The following is a 16,577-nucleotide window of genomic DNA, read 5'->3' as shown; positions in this document are numbered from 1 at the left end:
AGAGCTGCAATACTTAATCAGAATATTGAATTTGTAATCAAAAACTTTCCTACAAAGCAAACTCCAGGTAGTTTCACTGGTGAATTGTATCAACATTTGAGGAAGAATATACACCAATCTTACACAAACTCTTTCAAAAATATAGGCAAGGATACTTCCCAATTCATTTTATGATGCCAGAAAAGTATGACATGAAAACCTGACAAAGACATTTAAAAAAATTACGGGCTAATATCTACATGAACATAGGTACAGAATTTCTTAAAAGAATATTAGCAAATAGAATCCATCAGTATACGAAAAGGATAATACAGACGACTAAAGTGAGATTTTCCCCAGTAATGCAAGGTTGATTTAACATTTGAAAATTAGTCAGTATAATTCACCATATTAAATAAAGGGGAAAACACCAGATCATCATTTTATTGCTGAAAAAAAAAAGAAAAACCCATGTGTGTTAAATTGATGAAACTCACCACATGTTTATGAGAAAAACTCTTACACATCAGGCATAGAAGAGAAATTCTTCAGTCTGATAAAGGCCTTCTATGAAAAACCTACTTCTAACGTCATACTGACATAATGGAGATTACCCTATGATTAGTAATAAGGCAAGATGTCTGCTTTCATCACTTGTGTTCCCTTTATACTAGAGGTCCTAAGCAGTACAATAAAGCAAGGGGAAGAGGGCTTCCCTGGTGGCGCAGTGGTTGAGAGTCCGCCTGCCAATGCAGGGGACGTGGGTTCATGCCCAGGTCCGGGAGGATCCCACGTGCCACGGAGCGGCTGGGCCCGTGAGCCATGGCCGCTGGGCCTGCGCCTCCGGAGCCTGTGCTCAGCAACGGGAGAGGCCACAACAGTGAGAGGCCCGCGTACCGCAAAAAAAAAAAAAAAAGCAAGGGGAAGAAAAAGATATAAAAGGCATACAGATTAGAAAGGAAGAGGTTAAATATCTTTACTCTTAGATGACGTGATCAGGTTAGTTGAAAGTTATAAGGCATACACAGAATAACTACAAGAACATTCAAGTGCACTTAGCAAGGTCTTGGGATACAAGGTCAATATACTAAAATCTGTTTTTTTTCAGTATACTAGCAGTAAATGGAAAATGAAATTTTAAATTCCATTTATAATAGCTTTTGAAAATATGAAATTCTTAGGGGTAAATTTAACAAAATATGCTCAGTACCTATATATTAAAAGCTCCTAAATATTACTTAAAGAGGGCTTCCCTGGTGGCATAGCAATTAAGAATCCGCCTGCCAGTGCAGGGGACACAGGTTCAAGCCCTGGTCCAGGAAGATCCCACATGCCGTGGAGCAACTAAGCCTGTGCGCCACAGCTACTGAGCCCGCACTCTGTAGCCCGCACGCACAACTACTGAAACCCGTGCACCTAGAGCCCGTGCTCTGCAACAAGAGAAGCCACCACAATGAGAGGCCTGTGCACCGCAACAAAGAGTGGCCCCTGCTCACTGCAACTAGAGAAAGCCTGCACACAGCAGTGAAGACCCAACGCAGCCAAAAGTAAATAACTAAATTAAGAGATTAAAGAAGATCTAAATAAGTGCAGAGATATGTCATGTTCATGGATTAGAAGATTTAATATTGTAAGTATTCATTCTCCCCAAATTGATCTAAAGAATATTCTAGTAGATTTTTTTTTTAGAAATTGACCGTTTTTTTTCAATGTATATGAAAATGTAAAGAGCTTAGAATATCCAAAGTAATCTTGAAAAAGACCTAGAGTACCAGACTTAAAGAAATATTATAATGCTATAGTAATCAAAACTGTTGCAAATTGATCAATGGAACAGAATAAAGAGCCCAGAAATAGGCCTGCATGACTTTAAACAAAAGGCCTCAAGTAATCCAATGAGGAAAGGAAACTTTTTAATAAATGGGGCTGGAACTGAATATTGTATTTTAAAAAGTGAACTTCAGGGCTTCCCTGGTGGCGCAGTGGTTGAGAGTCCGCCTGCCGATGCAGGGGACGCGGGTTCGTGCCCCGGTCCGGGAAGATCCCACATGCCGCAGAGCGGCTGGGCCCGTGAGCCATGGCCGCTGAGCCTGCACGTCCAGAGCCTGTGCTCCGCAACGGGAGAGGCCACAACAGTGAGAGGCCTGCGTACCGCAAAAAAAAAAAAAGTGAACTTCAACCTCTGTCTCCCCCAAAAATTAGAGGTGATTCATAGACATAAACTTAAAAGCTATTACTCTAAAACTTTGTAAGGAAAATATCTTTGTGACTTTTGGCTTGGCAAAAGTTTTTAGACATGACAGTAAGTAATCAGCAAAAATGAAAAAATGATAAGTTAGATTTCCTCAAAATTAAATATTTTTGTAATAAATACACTATTAAGAAAATTACTAGACAAGCCATAGACTGAAGATATTCATCAAACATATCTGTCAAAGGACTTGTATATAGAAAATATAACAAACTCCTACAACTAAATAATTATAAGACAATCAACCCAGTTACAAATATGTAATGCTTTGATGTAAATGCTTTGACATTTTAGAAGGAAGATATATGAATAACTAATATACTAATGAAAATGTGCTTTACAGCCTTTGTTATAAGAGAATTGCAAATTAAAATCATGAGATACCACTAAACATCCAGCAGAATGCCTAAAATTGTATCAAATCATTACATTGTACACTTTAAATATCTTATAATTTTATTTGTCAATTATACCTCAATAAAACTGGAAAAAATGGCTGACAACATCCAGTAGTGAGGATGTGGAGCTCATGGAACTCTGATAAATTGTCACGGGCAGCATAAACTGGTACAGGCACTTTAGAAAGAGTCTGGCAGTTTGTTAGCCTAGAAAATTCCACTCTGAGATCTTTACTCAGAAGAAATGAAAAGCATAACCACAAAATGACTTGTACAAAAATGTTCATAGGAGCTTCATTCATAATATTCCAAAACTGGAAGCAACTTCAGTGTCCAACAGTAGGGGAATAGGTGAACTGTGGATTATTCATACACTGGACTAATCCTCAGCAAAAAAAAGGATCCATACTGATACTCACAACATGGATCAATCTCAAAAACATGCTGAATGAAAGGAGACTTAAAAGAGTTCATACTATACTATTCCATCTTTATGAAAGTTCTAAGACAGGCAAACCTAACGTGATGCGAAAATTCAGAACGGTTTCCTTTGGGAGTATGAGGGAGGGATTTACTGGGAAGGGGCATGAGAACTTTCTGAGGGGCTAGTAATGTTAGAGTTTGGGTTATATAGCTCTCGGTCTCATCAAATGGACATATGGACATTTAATATTTGGATGTTTCATTATGTGTCATTTTTAGCTCCCCCCGCCCCCCCAAAAAAAAGAAAAGAGAAAAAACTTTCAACGCCCTATAAAATATTGAACTCTAGATCATAATGATTTGAGTGTTAAAGTGTTTAGGAGTGAAGTGCACTGATGTCTTTGTGCAACTTTGAAATGCTTTAAAAATTAGGTGGATTGATTGATGGATAGAAGGAGAGAAGATTGGATATATATGTGATGAAACAAATATAGTAAGATATTCATTATAGAAACTGGTCAGTGGGTATATGGATGTTCACTGTATAATTCTTTAAACCTTTCTATTTGTTTAAATATTTCATAGTAAAAGTGTAGAAAAATGAAATAAAGTAGGTATAGATAAAAGGTATTACAACTTATGGGGAATTCAATTGTTTATTAATTCAGAAGTATTTATGGTATGTCAGGTGTGTGCTGAGCAGTCAGTCTCATAGGCGTCACTCATCCAGTGAGAAACAAGACAAGCGTGGGCCTTGCCTTTATAGAACTATAATTCTGTTTCTTTCCCCAGCATTCCCTACCTCCATTCCTTGTAATAGTTGTGATTTATATGTCTGTTCAGGGTTTCTTAGAAGCTTATAGTTGTTATTTTAAAATATCAGATTTGTTTTATTTTCTTTATTATTTAATTGGCCAAAAATCTATTTTCATAACTGTGTGTGTGTATGAGGGGGTAATGTTCAGTTGCTGAGACTATGATAAACTGGGGTTGAACTATTTGTAAAGTTTATTAATTTGCTTCCCTTTTCTGCACCCCATATCAGGATCCTCCCAGTCCTTGGTTCAGTTTCCCACTTTAGAGGGGAGGACTTCAAAATACTTACTATCCAGTTCATCCACCCAGAAATCTCTAAAAGTCCTAAATAGACAAAAGACACAGCCTTTCCATCATACGTAGGGACTGAAAACTTCCAGAGGAATGAGGATGAACTTCCACCTCAAAGGGAATATGCTTTGAGTTGTGAAGAGTTCACAAGAGAGAGAGTTCAGAGCCAACCAGTTAGCTCTTGAGTTCTGGGTATACAGAGTTGGCTGCCTGCTTTCCGACACTAACATGGATACGGCTTTTCTGACTTAGTGACCAAGAACCCTGTCTCTCTTTTCTGACCTGGTTATCTCTGCCTGTGCTGTACTTTGCCCGGTCCTTGTGTGGATTGGGTCTGATTCCTGTCACTTAACCTAATTTATGATTTATTTTATCTAATGCCTAATGTACCTGTAGCCATTCCCTCTCCTCATCCCATTTCCCATCCATGATCTGATTGAATTTGGTGTTGTCCTGCATCTGCTGCCTTCCCTTGTCTGTGCCTCTGACCCTAACTCCTGACCTGTACTCAATACCTGGAGAGTCCCTGCCACCTCTCCCCAACTCCTCCTATGACTAAGTACACTCTAAAAGAGAAGTTCCTCCTGTTGGAGCGCTTGAGACTTGGTGCGTCCCAAGGTCTTGGTGACTTTTCACGAAGATGCTTTCCCTGTGAGTCTCATTCAGCTCTGTGCTGCCGTATTCATAGATTATCAGCCATTCCTCTCCTCGTCTCAACCTGTGCTAAATCTGTATTTATTAAATATTATATATGTCAAAGGAATATTTGTGTAATTCTGAGTACGTTGTAATGAATAAATAATAAGTACACCTCTAGCCATCACCAGCTTAAGAATTAAAGTGTTACCAGTATCTCTAGTCATTCTTAAGGCATAGTTGGGTAGCACTTTATGATCTCTGTACTGAATAGTCAGCCAGTAGTACTGAATACTTAAAAATACTTAAACATTGTCTTCAGATATATTTTTGTTCAGAACATTTAACAAATTCAGATAGCCCATTAGTGAAAGTCTAATGTAGATTCCAGTACTCCCATTTATCTGTCAAACATTTTAGAATTCACTAGAGGAACCATGCCTGGCCTGACATCATTACAGAGTTCTGTCAAACTTAGCCTTGGAATAAAGGAGAGAACTTTCTGAAGGCTCTAGCTACCATGTTTTTTCCCATAGAATTGTGGTTGATGGAGCACCAGAATTGAAGGTAGAGAATATGAATTCAAGGGCCAAGCTGCACGCTGCTCTTTATGAGAGGAAGCTCCTGTCTCTGGAGGTGCGAAAACGTCGACGACGGAGTGGCAGATTGAGGGCAATGCGGCCAAAATACCCAGGTACCAGCTGGTGAGCTTTCACCAAGCTCTATGATCTGTGTCCTGTCAGACCGATTTAATCAGCTTCTTAATTAACACTTAATGAATCAGAACTTTCTGATCACATATGCTTACTTTTTTTGATATAGTCTTTTTCCTCAGAAACTTGTTTCAAAAGAATAATAAGTTTTTAAACCTTCCATTCTATGATATTTGTATTGAAGAATATCCGACGTGCACACATTTTGGCCTTTGCTCTTACTCTTACAGCATCATTTAACTACCTGATACTTAGCTTAAGTTTAATGGAACCCTGAGCGTCATTGTTTGGGTTTTTCATGATTAGGTATGAAATCCAGTTCGTCCTTTGACATTGCTGAATTGTGTAAGTATTTTAAACATGAACAGAAAAAGGGGAATTTCTTTCTCTCCTAGAATCTCCCTTGTTACAGATCTGTTTGTCACTGATGAATTGACTTCCTTTTTCTCCCTCCTTTTCTCGTTTGTTGACTGCCTGTATCAAGCACATTAGTCACTGGGGTTTCATTGGTGAATAAAAAAGCTATGGTCCTTGTCCTCATAGACCTTCCAAGGCAGTGAAGGAGAAGGATAATGGATAAACATATGATAGAAAGATATTCCCCTGCTTATTGTACCCCCGTGAAAGATGCCCTTCTGAAAACCTCTAACACGCTGTAGAGATTACTCTACTAAAAGGGTTTTTGCCTTAAGTTGTGAGAGAACCATTGGTATTACGATGAGAAACATCAACTCTAATGAAGATCATTAATAGGTTTTTAGAATGTATAAGAGGGACGTGCGTATGTTGTTAATTTTGTACATTATTTGTGGTCTGATTTAGAAATGGGTTTTTACTGAAAAGATAAAAGGAAGGTATTGGGAGAGAGGAAAATTTAATCCTTTTTTCAGCAACATTAGTGATTCTTCGCATTTAGTGATTACCCAACCAGCTGAAATGAATGTTAAAACTGAGACAGAGAACGAAGAGGAGGAAGAAGTTGCCTTAGACAGTGAAGATGAAGAACAGGAAGCTTCCCAGGAGGAGTCTGCAGGGTCCCTCGGAGAAAATCAAGCCAAACACACACCCTCACTGACCGTTATGGTAGAAAATTCACCCAAAGAAAATGCCATGAAAGTTCCTGAATGGAATGACAAAGGTGAACAGTGCTGCAAAACTGAGACTCAGGAACCAGAGCCTAAATTTAACCTGATGCAGATTCTGCAAGATAATGGCAATCTTAGGTATGTACCTTTCCTAATTATAATAGCAAAACTGAAAACAGCTAATTTGTACTGTGTACCAGGGTATTGTGCTTGTGGCTTTATAGCCATTTTTCATTTCTTATGCACAGGAATCCTGTGAATTAATGACTGTGATTTGATATTATTACTATCAAGGGAACCGAGCCTTAGAGAAGTTGCTTGTCCAAGGTCTAGAACTGTGATACAAACCCAGGTCTCACTGGCTCAACAAATATTTGTTGGGTTTCAGCATTAGTGACTTACGAGCACAAGGTGACTGAGACAGGGAGCTCAAGCAGTTCATGGCTTAGAGTGGGGACACTTAAAGAGCGGGGGCTATGACCCCAGTGTGGACAAAGGGCTCTTAGGACACAGGAAAAAGAGTGATTGGTCTTGCTTGGAAGGGCTAGAGAGACATTCGGGAAGAGGCAGTATTTGAACTGGGCCTTCCCCGATAGGTAGGCTTTCCGGATTTGGGGGGTGACAGCTAAGTATAGGAGTGCTAGTAGAGGGAATAAAGGCACAGAGGGGTGATAGTACAGTCATTCATTCAGTTCCTCGACAAATATTTATTGAGCACTGGATCTATACCAGGAATTCTGCTGGGCTGTATAGTGTTACGGTGGAGACCAAAACAGTCGTGGAGCCCACAGTCTAGTGGGGAAGACTGACAGTAAACAAAGAAACAGGGTAATTTCAGGCAGTAAGAAGTGCTGTGTAGGGCCTCCCTGGTGGCGCAGTGGTTGAGAGTCCGCCTGCCGATGCAGGGGATACGGGTTCGTGCCCCGATCTGGGAGGATCCCATATGCCGCGGAGCGGCTGGGCCCGTGAGCCATGGCCGCTGGGCCTGCGCGTCCGGAGCCTGTGCTCCGCAACGGGAGAGGCCACAACAGTGAGAGGCCCGCATACCGCAAAAAGAAAAAAAAAAAAAAAAAAAGAAGTGCTGTGTAGACAATAAAATAGGGTGTAGTATTAGAGTGTAATTGGACAGAAAGTTTCTGTAGCTTCTGGTGCTTTGGGCATGGAGAGGTAAGCTTTAAGGTGAGTCCCAAATGATGAGAAGGAGTAAGTCATGTGAATATCAGGGAGCAGAATATTCCAAGCAGAACAGCAAGTATAAAGAACCTGAAATTGGAATGAGCTTGGCAAGTTTGAGAAATACAGATGAGTGGTGTGACGTTACATGGAGAAAAGGGTGCTATAAGAAGTGAGGCTAAAAAATTGGATGTCATTTGATCATAAAGTGCCATAGAGGAGCCTGGACTTTATTTCCTAGATGGATAATTTTTAAGCAGATGTGTGATATGGTCAGATCTTGATTTAGAAAGTAAATTCTGGTTGCATTGTGGGATAGTGATTGATAAGAGGAGAACTAAGGGTAGAGAGCTGAGTTAGGGGCTGTTCAAGTAGTCCAGAGCCAGGAAGATGAAAGTCCTGATCAGAGCAATGGCTATAGGAATGAAGAGAATGGGATGGAGTTAATGAAATTTGCAAGTTCAAATTGGTAGGGCTTGGTCCCTGTAGATGTAAGAATTCCACAGAGACTGAATTTTCCAAGTTTGGTAACTTGGTGCTGCCATCAGTCAATATAAGGAGCACAGGAGTTGGTTTCATGATAGAAATAATGTGTTTTATTTGGGACACAGGGAGGTGGAAGTGCTCTGGGATGAGGATGATCCGTAGATAGGTGAAAATACAGCCTTGAAAGTCAGAGTTGAACAGGACTGTACAACTTTAGAGTAGGTGAGCTTGTCCATTTCAGTTTAGTTCAGCAAACATAGACAGGAGAAAAGGAAGAGAACTGAGGCCCGGGGAAAACCAGTGTTCAATAGTAAGGAGACCAAGAAGCAGCAGTTAGAGAGGTAGCTATAAAACTGGGAGGAGACAGTATTGAAAAGCTACAAGATGAGAGTTTCAAGCTATAGAGTGCCTCCCGCGGCCCAAGTTAGGATGAGGCCTGAAAAGAGTCTCCTGCATTTATGACCTGGGGGTGGTCTTAGTGGGTAGAAGAGAAATTGTGAGTTGAGCAACTAGGAAAGCAAGTGTGAACTAACTTTTTCAGAGAGTTTGACAATGAATGAAAGACAGGTGAGAACTCATCAGAGAGAGGGAGCAAGCTAAGAGAAAAATGATTTCTTAAGATAGGGATTCTGGAGCTTATTTGGAGATTAGGGGAAGGCTTTGATGGTAAAAGAATTAGAGATACAGAAATGGATATGTTGTCCTAAAGGAAGGTAGGAAGAGGCCAGTGGAGGGGTGTCTCTTCCTGTAATGAATGCACTCGTTAGAGGTTAAATAGGCAGGAAGTGTAGTTATATAAGCGTGACGGCCTTTAGTTTCTAAGCTAGAGGTCAGTTCTTATACCCCAAGGATGGAGGGTGATATTGGCGTTTAGGGGGTTGGAGGGTAGAGTTAAGGTTTGGAACGGTGCGTGGAGAATGAGAGTAGTTGCGTCAGTGGAGAGCAGAGAGGGCTCTGTCAGAAGACTTGGCTCTGGCTTTTCAGTGCTTGCCAACTGGTGGTGTGACCACAGGCAAGTCAGAGAGCTTCTCTAGGCCTCAGTTTTCTTTTCTGTTAGGCCAGGGTATGGGGTTAGACATAGACAGGTTTTTCAAACTGTGCTCTCTAGAGAGGAAGGAGGAGTCCACTGAATTGAAATAGAACATTTGAAAACCACTGGATTATATTCTAATGTCCTTTCCAGCAATAACATTCTACTTAGATGTAGAAATAAATTAGTTATTCATAAATCTTACGGATCTTATTTTTAAAGAGTAAACTCTTGTAATTTCAGGGTGTGTTAATGTAATAAATCAGTGGTTTTCAAACTGTGTTCCCTGGAGCTGCCCATAATTCTGTGGGGCATCTCAGTGGCTACTGAGGGATCTGGGGGTGGTCCATGGCAAGGATTCAAGACTCCAGGCCCCAGCCCACTAGTTGTATGTTTTTGTATGCTGAGGATCTCCATAGGCTTTTATTTTTTAAAAAACAGATTTCTTTGGTGTAAATTATTCTATTATTTTGGTTTGTCAGTTACAGATTACTAGCTGACCAATGTATCCAATACCTTAGGGACAACCTCAGGATTAACATCCCACAGATCTCTTTAGTAAGGTTTTTAGAGATGGAAAACTCAGTTCTTGTTCGTTTGATTTACAACAGTGACTTGCAACAAAAGGTTGATTGAAATCTCAACTTCCAAGCAGTAATTCCCTTATCCAAAAGACCTTCATATTTTAATATCAGGGAAATAGTCAATAAAATCGGGTATTTTGCTACATTTGGAGGTGTCTGAAACATGCCATTTTTAGCTCACTTTATTGCAAGTGAATTTGTTGACCAAAATGGAGAGTCTTTTTTCATTTATTTTGACTTGAAACTAATTAGCTTATGGGAATGGTTGAGGGGAAAGTGTATATGGTCTCCAGAACAAGGATTTTAAGTGTTCTTCATGATGAAAAACATTTGAAAATATAAATTTCAAAATCATATTGTGCTCCCATAAACTATTCCTATTAATAACAAAGATGTAGCCTTATATTTCATACTCTGAAGAGCTTGAAAAGCAAATCTGCTCCCCAACCTGACTCCTCTCCCTTCCAGCACACACATAGAAGCTAGATGTAGACCTTCCTAGGATTTCCAGTTTGCTCTGGACAAGTCCTTCGTCCTAACCTTGGGGGAACAGTGAGTAGAAAGCATTCAGTGATTGCATGTGTGAGGATTGTAAACAAAGTTTGTGTTGGGCCCTAATCTTCGCTGAGGTAATTTTGGCTAGCATGTCAGAAGGCCAAGCAGCTGAAGTAACTACAGTCTCTCCTGAAAGAAAACAGATCTGCTGCAGTTAGCAGCTGAAGTGAAAGTCATCAGTGTTTCTCTGGTACTTCTGTCTTCTAAATGATAGCTTGATCAGATTTCCTTGTTTCCAACCTAGACCACCAAGCAGAAATCAGCTGGCTTCTTCAGTGATGTTGCTGAGGTGCTTTTTACTATATGTGTGGAGTTCTGTTTCCCCCTGAACATCTGGGCTCATCCTAGCGGGTCAGTGCATCTATGCCAAACTCTGTTGGACCTCACTCATTTGTTCTGGGCTCCAGCCACTCCCGTCTTGTAGTTGAGAAAAGCCTGACCTTAAATTTGGTCTCAAAGTTCCTTTGTAGGATTTATCTGTTTCCTGCCTTGGAGGCTTTTGCACACCAGAAATTAGTTGCTATAGCAAAAGCCATACTTTTGTACTAACTGATAAGTATGTTTTTAAGGGCCTCCAAGGCAGAAAAACCTTTCTGTATCAATACAAAGGTTCTTGTGAAAATTCAGTACTTTTTCTGTCCATTTCCCCAAGAAAGTTGTTTAAAAGTTCCAAAAGTTAAGGTATAAGAGTAGGAAACATGATTCTCTATTCTTGCTTGATTTCCCCCCCGCCCCCCCCACGCCATGGTAATAATGAGAAAATAAGTAGGATTCTCCATCTCTGATTCTTTAAATAGAAAAAAAGAAATCTCATATACTGGGTAGAAGGAATCTTTACTCAGTGACTGTATGATGGGCTTCATTTTTCTTAGCCATCCTAATAGAAGGATCCTCAAAGGACACTTTGAGAGAGGCAAGCACACATTTGGTAGGTGCACCATTCTGTCTCATAACGGTATGTTGTTTTGGATTTCTGTAGCAAAGTGCAGGCCCGAATAGCATTCTCTGCCTATCTCCAGCATGTTCAAATCCGACTGATGAAAGACACCGGAGGTCAAACGTTCAGTGCCAGTTGGGCTGCCAAAGAGGATGAACAGATGGTGAGGCTCTTCTTGTTGGAACCTTTTTACTTTCCCTTACTCTCCCTCCCTCCCTCCCTCCTTCCCTCCCTTCCTTCCTCCCTCCCTCCCTCCCACCCTCTTTCCCTCCCTCCCTCCCTCCCTCCCTTCCTTCCTTCCTTCCTTCCTTCCTTCCTTCCTTCCTTCCTTCCTTCCTCCTTTTCTTTTTTTTCCTATACTAAGATAAAGAACAGTATACTTGTGGTGAAAGAATTATTCCACAGTATAGCTTGCAGATTTCTCTTATTTTCTGTGAGGTGAATCTTGGATCTGGAGCCATGTTCATCACAGTATGTGTTGAGGGCGTTAATTTACTTCATTCTGAAAATGGAAATTGATTGCTCATTAGATGTCAGGCCCGTGCAAAGCCCTAGAAAGGAATAACAATTTGCAGAGTCCTGTCTCAAGCAGCTTCACATTTTATTAATTCTTTGATATAGGCACTGTCATCTCCATTTGCAGATGAGGAAACAAAGACCTAGAGGAAGGGGGTAACTTGCCTGTTGTCCTGTAGCTCATGTGTGCTGAAACTGGAACTTAAACTCAGATGTTGCAATTGTACATTATTTGCTCTTGCACTATTTGCATGGGTCATAAAGCATTTGTTTTCTGTCCCGGGGGGTCAAGTTAGCTCTTTGAAAATCAACACTTTATCATGGGCCCTCTGAGAATGTACCATCCTCCATTTTAACGTTTTTTTCTTTACTAGTTGTCACTTTATAAAATTCTTAGATTACTGGAAACGAACTTGTGTAATAATTCTTACTGTATATTGGTCATTCGAACCTGCCTAAAATTTAATATACCAGCAATGTTTTTCTTTTTGGATCAGAATGACAGGGAGCTTCAAGCTCTTTGGTAAGGTCAACGCATATAGAAGAAACCACAGCCCTTCCTTCGGCTTTTTAACCACAGGGATCTGTCACTGAAAAGAGAAGGACCATTAAGTCTGAGAAAGCTGCATCCTTTCCAGCTCAGTGGTGATCCTACTGTAATTTTCAGTTCTCCACATATAAGAGGTGTACAATATGCTGGGCTTATTATAAAAGCATGATGGATATCCCAGAAAACAACTTGTGAATTTAAAGTAGCCAATACAACCCAGAGATAAAACCTTGTGTGTTGTGAGTAATTTTTCAACCATCAATGGAAAATGTTAGCTCTGCTCTTTCCAAGTGGAAAATTGAAACTGCCTTTTTGAGAGTCAGTTTGTCTGCTCCACTGTGAAAAAATAATGTTTTAATATAACAGCTTAAACCGGCCTATAGTAAAGACAGCAGAGTAGACCTATGAAATCCAACCCTCTGGTTATGAGACTGTTTCTTTATGTTGGAGTAAATTGTCACCAAAGGACAGTGAACCAAAATCAAATTCAAAAAGAAAAAAATAGCTCAGAAGAGAATAACTATTGCAACTGCTGACTTGGAATTCACACAGGATTTCTATGGAGCTTTTTATAAGAACATTTAGGATCATCACTGCAGAACTTAGTATCAGTTGTGTGCATTCCTATTTGAAAATCTATCTAAACAACAAACCCTAAGGCATTACCTGATGATTGTGGCAGTGGTCTTGTTTATGAGGAAGGTAAGTGTAGAATTGCCTTCTCTGATCCAAGTTAGGTTTAGAGCTTCTTTATCATGTAATTCACAGAAGGCACATCGACAGAAGTTCCCCAAATCCATCATCTTCAGGCAATTTTACTGTGTTTGGGGGTTGGGTGCGGGGAACTATTATCTTTAAGGCCCTTGGCCTTGCAAAATCTCTCTTTGAAGCATTTGTGATGTTACGAATGATCTGATTGGTATCTGTTCAGATTTCAAAATCCTTTGCCCCATCTCAAGCGAGATGTATCCCTTCTACCCCTTAATGACCTTTCACTATGACCTCCTTGCTAACCCCCAACTCTAAAAGCACACTTATTCTTGGGGAAGAAAAAATAAATAAAAAGCTATCGCCTTGCAAGCCTGGTAACAGTTCTTTCTTTCCATTAGTCACTGAACTTTTTAAATCAGTAGTTTCTGCTCTTCACCTGTATTCTTCAGTATCCATTCGTTTCTTTAATCTGCCTTTTTTTTTTTTTTTTTTAACGGTACACGGGCCTCTCACTGTTGTGGCCTCTCCTGTTGTGGAGCACAGGCTCCGGACACGCAGGCTCAGCGCCATGGCTCACGGGCCCAGCCGCTCTGCGGCATGTGGGATCTTCCCGGACCAGGGCACGAACCCGTGTCCCCTGCATCGGCAGGCGGACTCTCAACCACTGCGCCACCAGGGAAGCCCTCCATTCGTTTCTTAACCTCTACTTTCTGTCCCCTTTACTCTGCTGAAAGTGGTTGTGGTCCTTTCCTGCTCCAGCCTCTTGGAAGCTGTGACATGGGAGCCTTCCTCCCTTGGCTTGCATGACACTGTTTTCTCCCGTGTTTCTTTCTACTTTTCTGATGTTTCTGTCATGGTTTGTTGTGGTTGTTGTTTGTTTTTTTCTGATTCTTCCTCCTCTTTCTGATCTCTGAGTGTCAGTATTTCTGTATTCTTTCTCTCCCTTCTCACCTTTGATGACTTGATCCATGGTTTTAGTTTCCTCTACCTCTTACTTTCCCTAAGTATCTTTCTCTGATCACCCTATAGGAAGTGATAGCTGCACTTTGAATTATTATAGTACTATGTATATATGAATTGTACTTTTACAGCTACTACTTTATTACATAGTTATTTGCACACATACTTGATTTTGATTTTCCCACTGCCAGCTTGTTAAAGGAAGAGGATATGTTTGTTTCGTTTTGTTCTTGTCTTACTGTATCCTTGTTATACCTAGTATGTTTGCTCTGGGTCTTATTTGTTGAAGTGTGTAGTATACCTCTTCTTATCTCTCTATTGTGTAATCCCCTTATGGCTTGTCTTCTGTTGCTTAAGCACAATCCCTTCTTTTATTCCCCCAATGACTCTTTAATTTATAGGAGCTTGTGGTTCGTTTCCTCAAGCGAGCATCAAGTAACCTCCAGCACTCACTGAGGATGGTATTACCCAGTCGGAGACTGGCACTTCTGGAGCGCAGAAGAATCCTGGCCCACCAACTGGGTGACTTTATCATTGTGTACAACAAGGTAGGTGGTTCATCTGTTAGTCTTGTGCTTTGGATTGCCACGCACTGTCAGAAACAGGCTAGAAGCCTCTGTCCAGCTGGGCGGAGAGGTTCTTCTTCTCTTTTAGCATTATCACATGCTGTGTGGGACATTATGGGGAGCAGGACGTCACTCCCTAACCCAGCTGGTCTGAAAAGCTACTTATTACTTCTGAAGGCCCAGGGGCTGTTGTTCTCTCTCATCCAAAGGCACATTCCTTTTGAGTGCTGTTGCACCTGAGATGAATCCTGGGCTATGTGAATTTGCATTATCATTATTGTGCCTGGAGACAGTGGTGAATTGACTATTTGAGAGCAAATTTGAACTGTCGATTTAATACAGTGACACAGTCTTCCTTCCTGAGAGAGTTACACTTTGTTCTCTAGAACATTTTACATAGTGACTTCATTTTACAACCAAGCCCAGAAAATAGACTATTTAGTGAGAATAGTCTGCAAAGCATCTTTTATCCAAGGGTCTTAGAATGCTTTAGAAATGTCATTTTGGGGTGGAGGGAGCGGGGAGCATGGTCATTTTTCAGAAAGGAAAGCTGAAGCCTGGAAATTTAAATAGCTTTTGTGAAATGTGTGGAATGGTCAGTACAGTATCAACACACCAAATCCATAGCTACATAGCTACTCCAGCTCTGTTGAGAATTTTGGGACAACTTACATAAGTGAAGAATTTACTCAATTTGGTTGCTGCTGTAGGAGTGTCTTCCAAGACCTATCTTTCCTCTCCCTAACTGTAACAAAATACAGTGTCTCTGTTGTCATTCTATTAAAGCTTCAAGTGTGACCACAGACATTACCAAGCTCTTTTTTCACTGGGCTACCTGAGTAAAAAGTAAAAACATGATAAAAATTTATATTTATTATGCAACTCTTACTTGGAAACTCTAAAATGTTTCATGAAATAATGACAAAAAATAATATATCAGATTTATAGGTGGCAAAAGTACATGGAGGAATTAAATGTCTTTACTATAAAGACAAATTAACCCAAGGGTAATGAAACCAGACGATGAAGTATGCATTTATCAGGAGTCAGTTTTATCTTGTTTTTCTGTGGGGTTGGGGACTGGATAGGAAACAGAACAAATGGCTGGAAAGAAATCGAAGAAGAAACTTGAGGAAGAAGAGGAAGATGGGGTGAATACGGAAAACTTTCGGAAGTTCATCAGACAAGCAAGGTAGAAGACATTCTTAATAAAAAGTATCTTATTCTGTCTTCCACACTGCCCCATTGATTCCCAGTAGCCCCTTGTTTCTAACATATGGATGTGAGTAAAATCACTCTTAGAAGGAGAAGGGTTTCATAGGCTTGATCTCTCCATATCTCAGCCAATTATTGGCTGTTGTCATGGTTTTAGTTATCAAAACACTGCTGCTGGGCATCTGGGATGTATTTCTAGACAGCTTCAAAGTACACACCACTCTAAAGGCTGAGGGAGCACTTCGGAAAGCTGAAGTTAGAGGTTTCTAGTGTTTACTGGATCTGAATTTATCCCTGACCTATTGATGCAGTAGAGGTGACCACATTTTGCCTACGTTGAGTGGGTTGAGGAATTGGCAGTTTCTCAGCCCTGTAAGGGTTACGCCTAATGTATATAAAATAAAACAAGTCCTTCATGCTTAAGGTTAGCTTTTAGGGGTTGAAAAATCTCAGCATTCAGCTCTCTATCTTGATACAAATTAGCCAGGCCATTCTTTGCTACTTTGGAGACCTTGGGGTTTACTCTGAGATTCATAGGAGCAGTTTCCAAGGTTGTCATTACAGTGTATTCTGAAGATAGGTTATAGGTTCTTTGTAATATTGCAGGAATATTTTGCTTATTTGAAGGCCACTTCTCTGGAACATAGCCAGGCTCCAGGAAAAAAATGCAAAAGGCCAATGAGGAGCTGCTACAGATTTTAT

General features: G+C 40.4%; 1 protein-coding gene across 1 annotated transcript in view; it reads left to right on the top strand.

Moving 5' to 3' along the window:
• TTLL5 (tubulin tyrosine ligase like 5) overlaps positions 1-16,577 on the top strand; it is a 312,098-nt gene that overhangs the window by 105,942 nt on the left and 189,579 nt on the right. The window contains exons 21-25 of the mRNA XM_060095798.1: positions 5,331-5,488; positions 6,424-6,730; positions 11,400-11,520; positions 14,496-14,642; positions 15,749-15,852. Coding sequence (XP_059951781.1) covers positions 5,331-5,488; positions 6,424-6,730; positions 11,400-11,520; positions 14,496-14,642; positions 15,749-15,852 — 837 coding nt within the window. The remainder of the gene's footprint in view (positions 1-5,330; positions 5,489-6,423; positions 6,731-11,399; positions 11,521-14,495; positions 14,643-15,748; positions 15,853-16,577) is intronic.

The sequence above is a fragment of the Mesoplodon densirostris genome, chromosome 4 (genome assembly GCF_025265405.1).
Source record: "Mesoplodon densirostris isolate mMesDen1 chromosome 4, mMesDen1 primary haplotype, whole genome shotgun sequence".
NCBI classification, from domain to species: Eukaryota; Metazoa; Chordata; class Mammalia; order Artiodactyla; family Ziphiidae; genus Mesoplodon; species Mesoplodon densirostris.
This window is presented reverse-complemented; position numbering and strand designations above follow the sequence as displayed.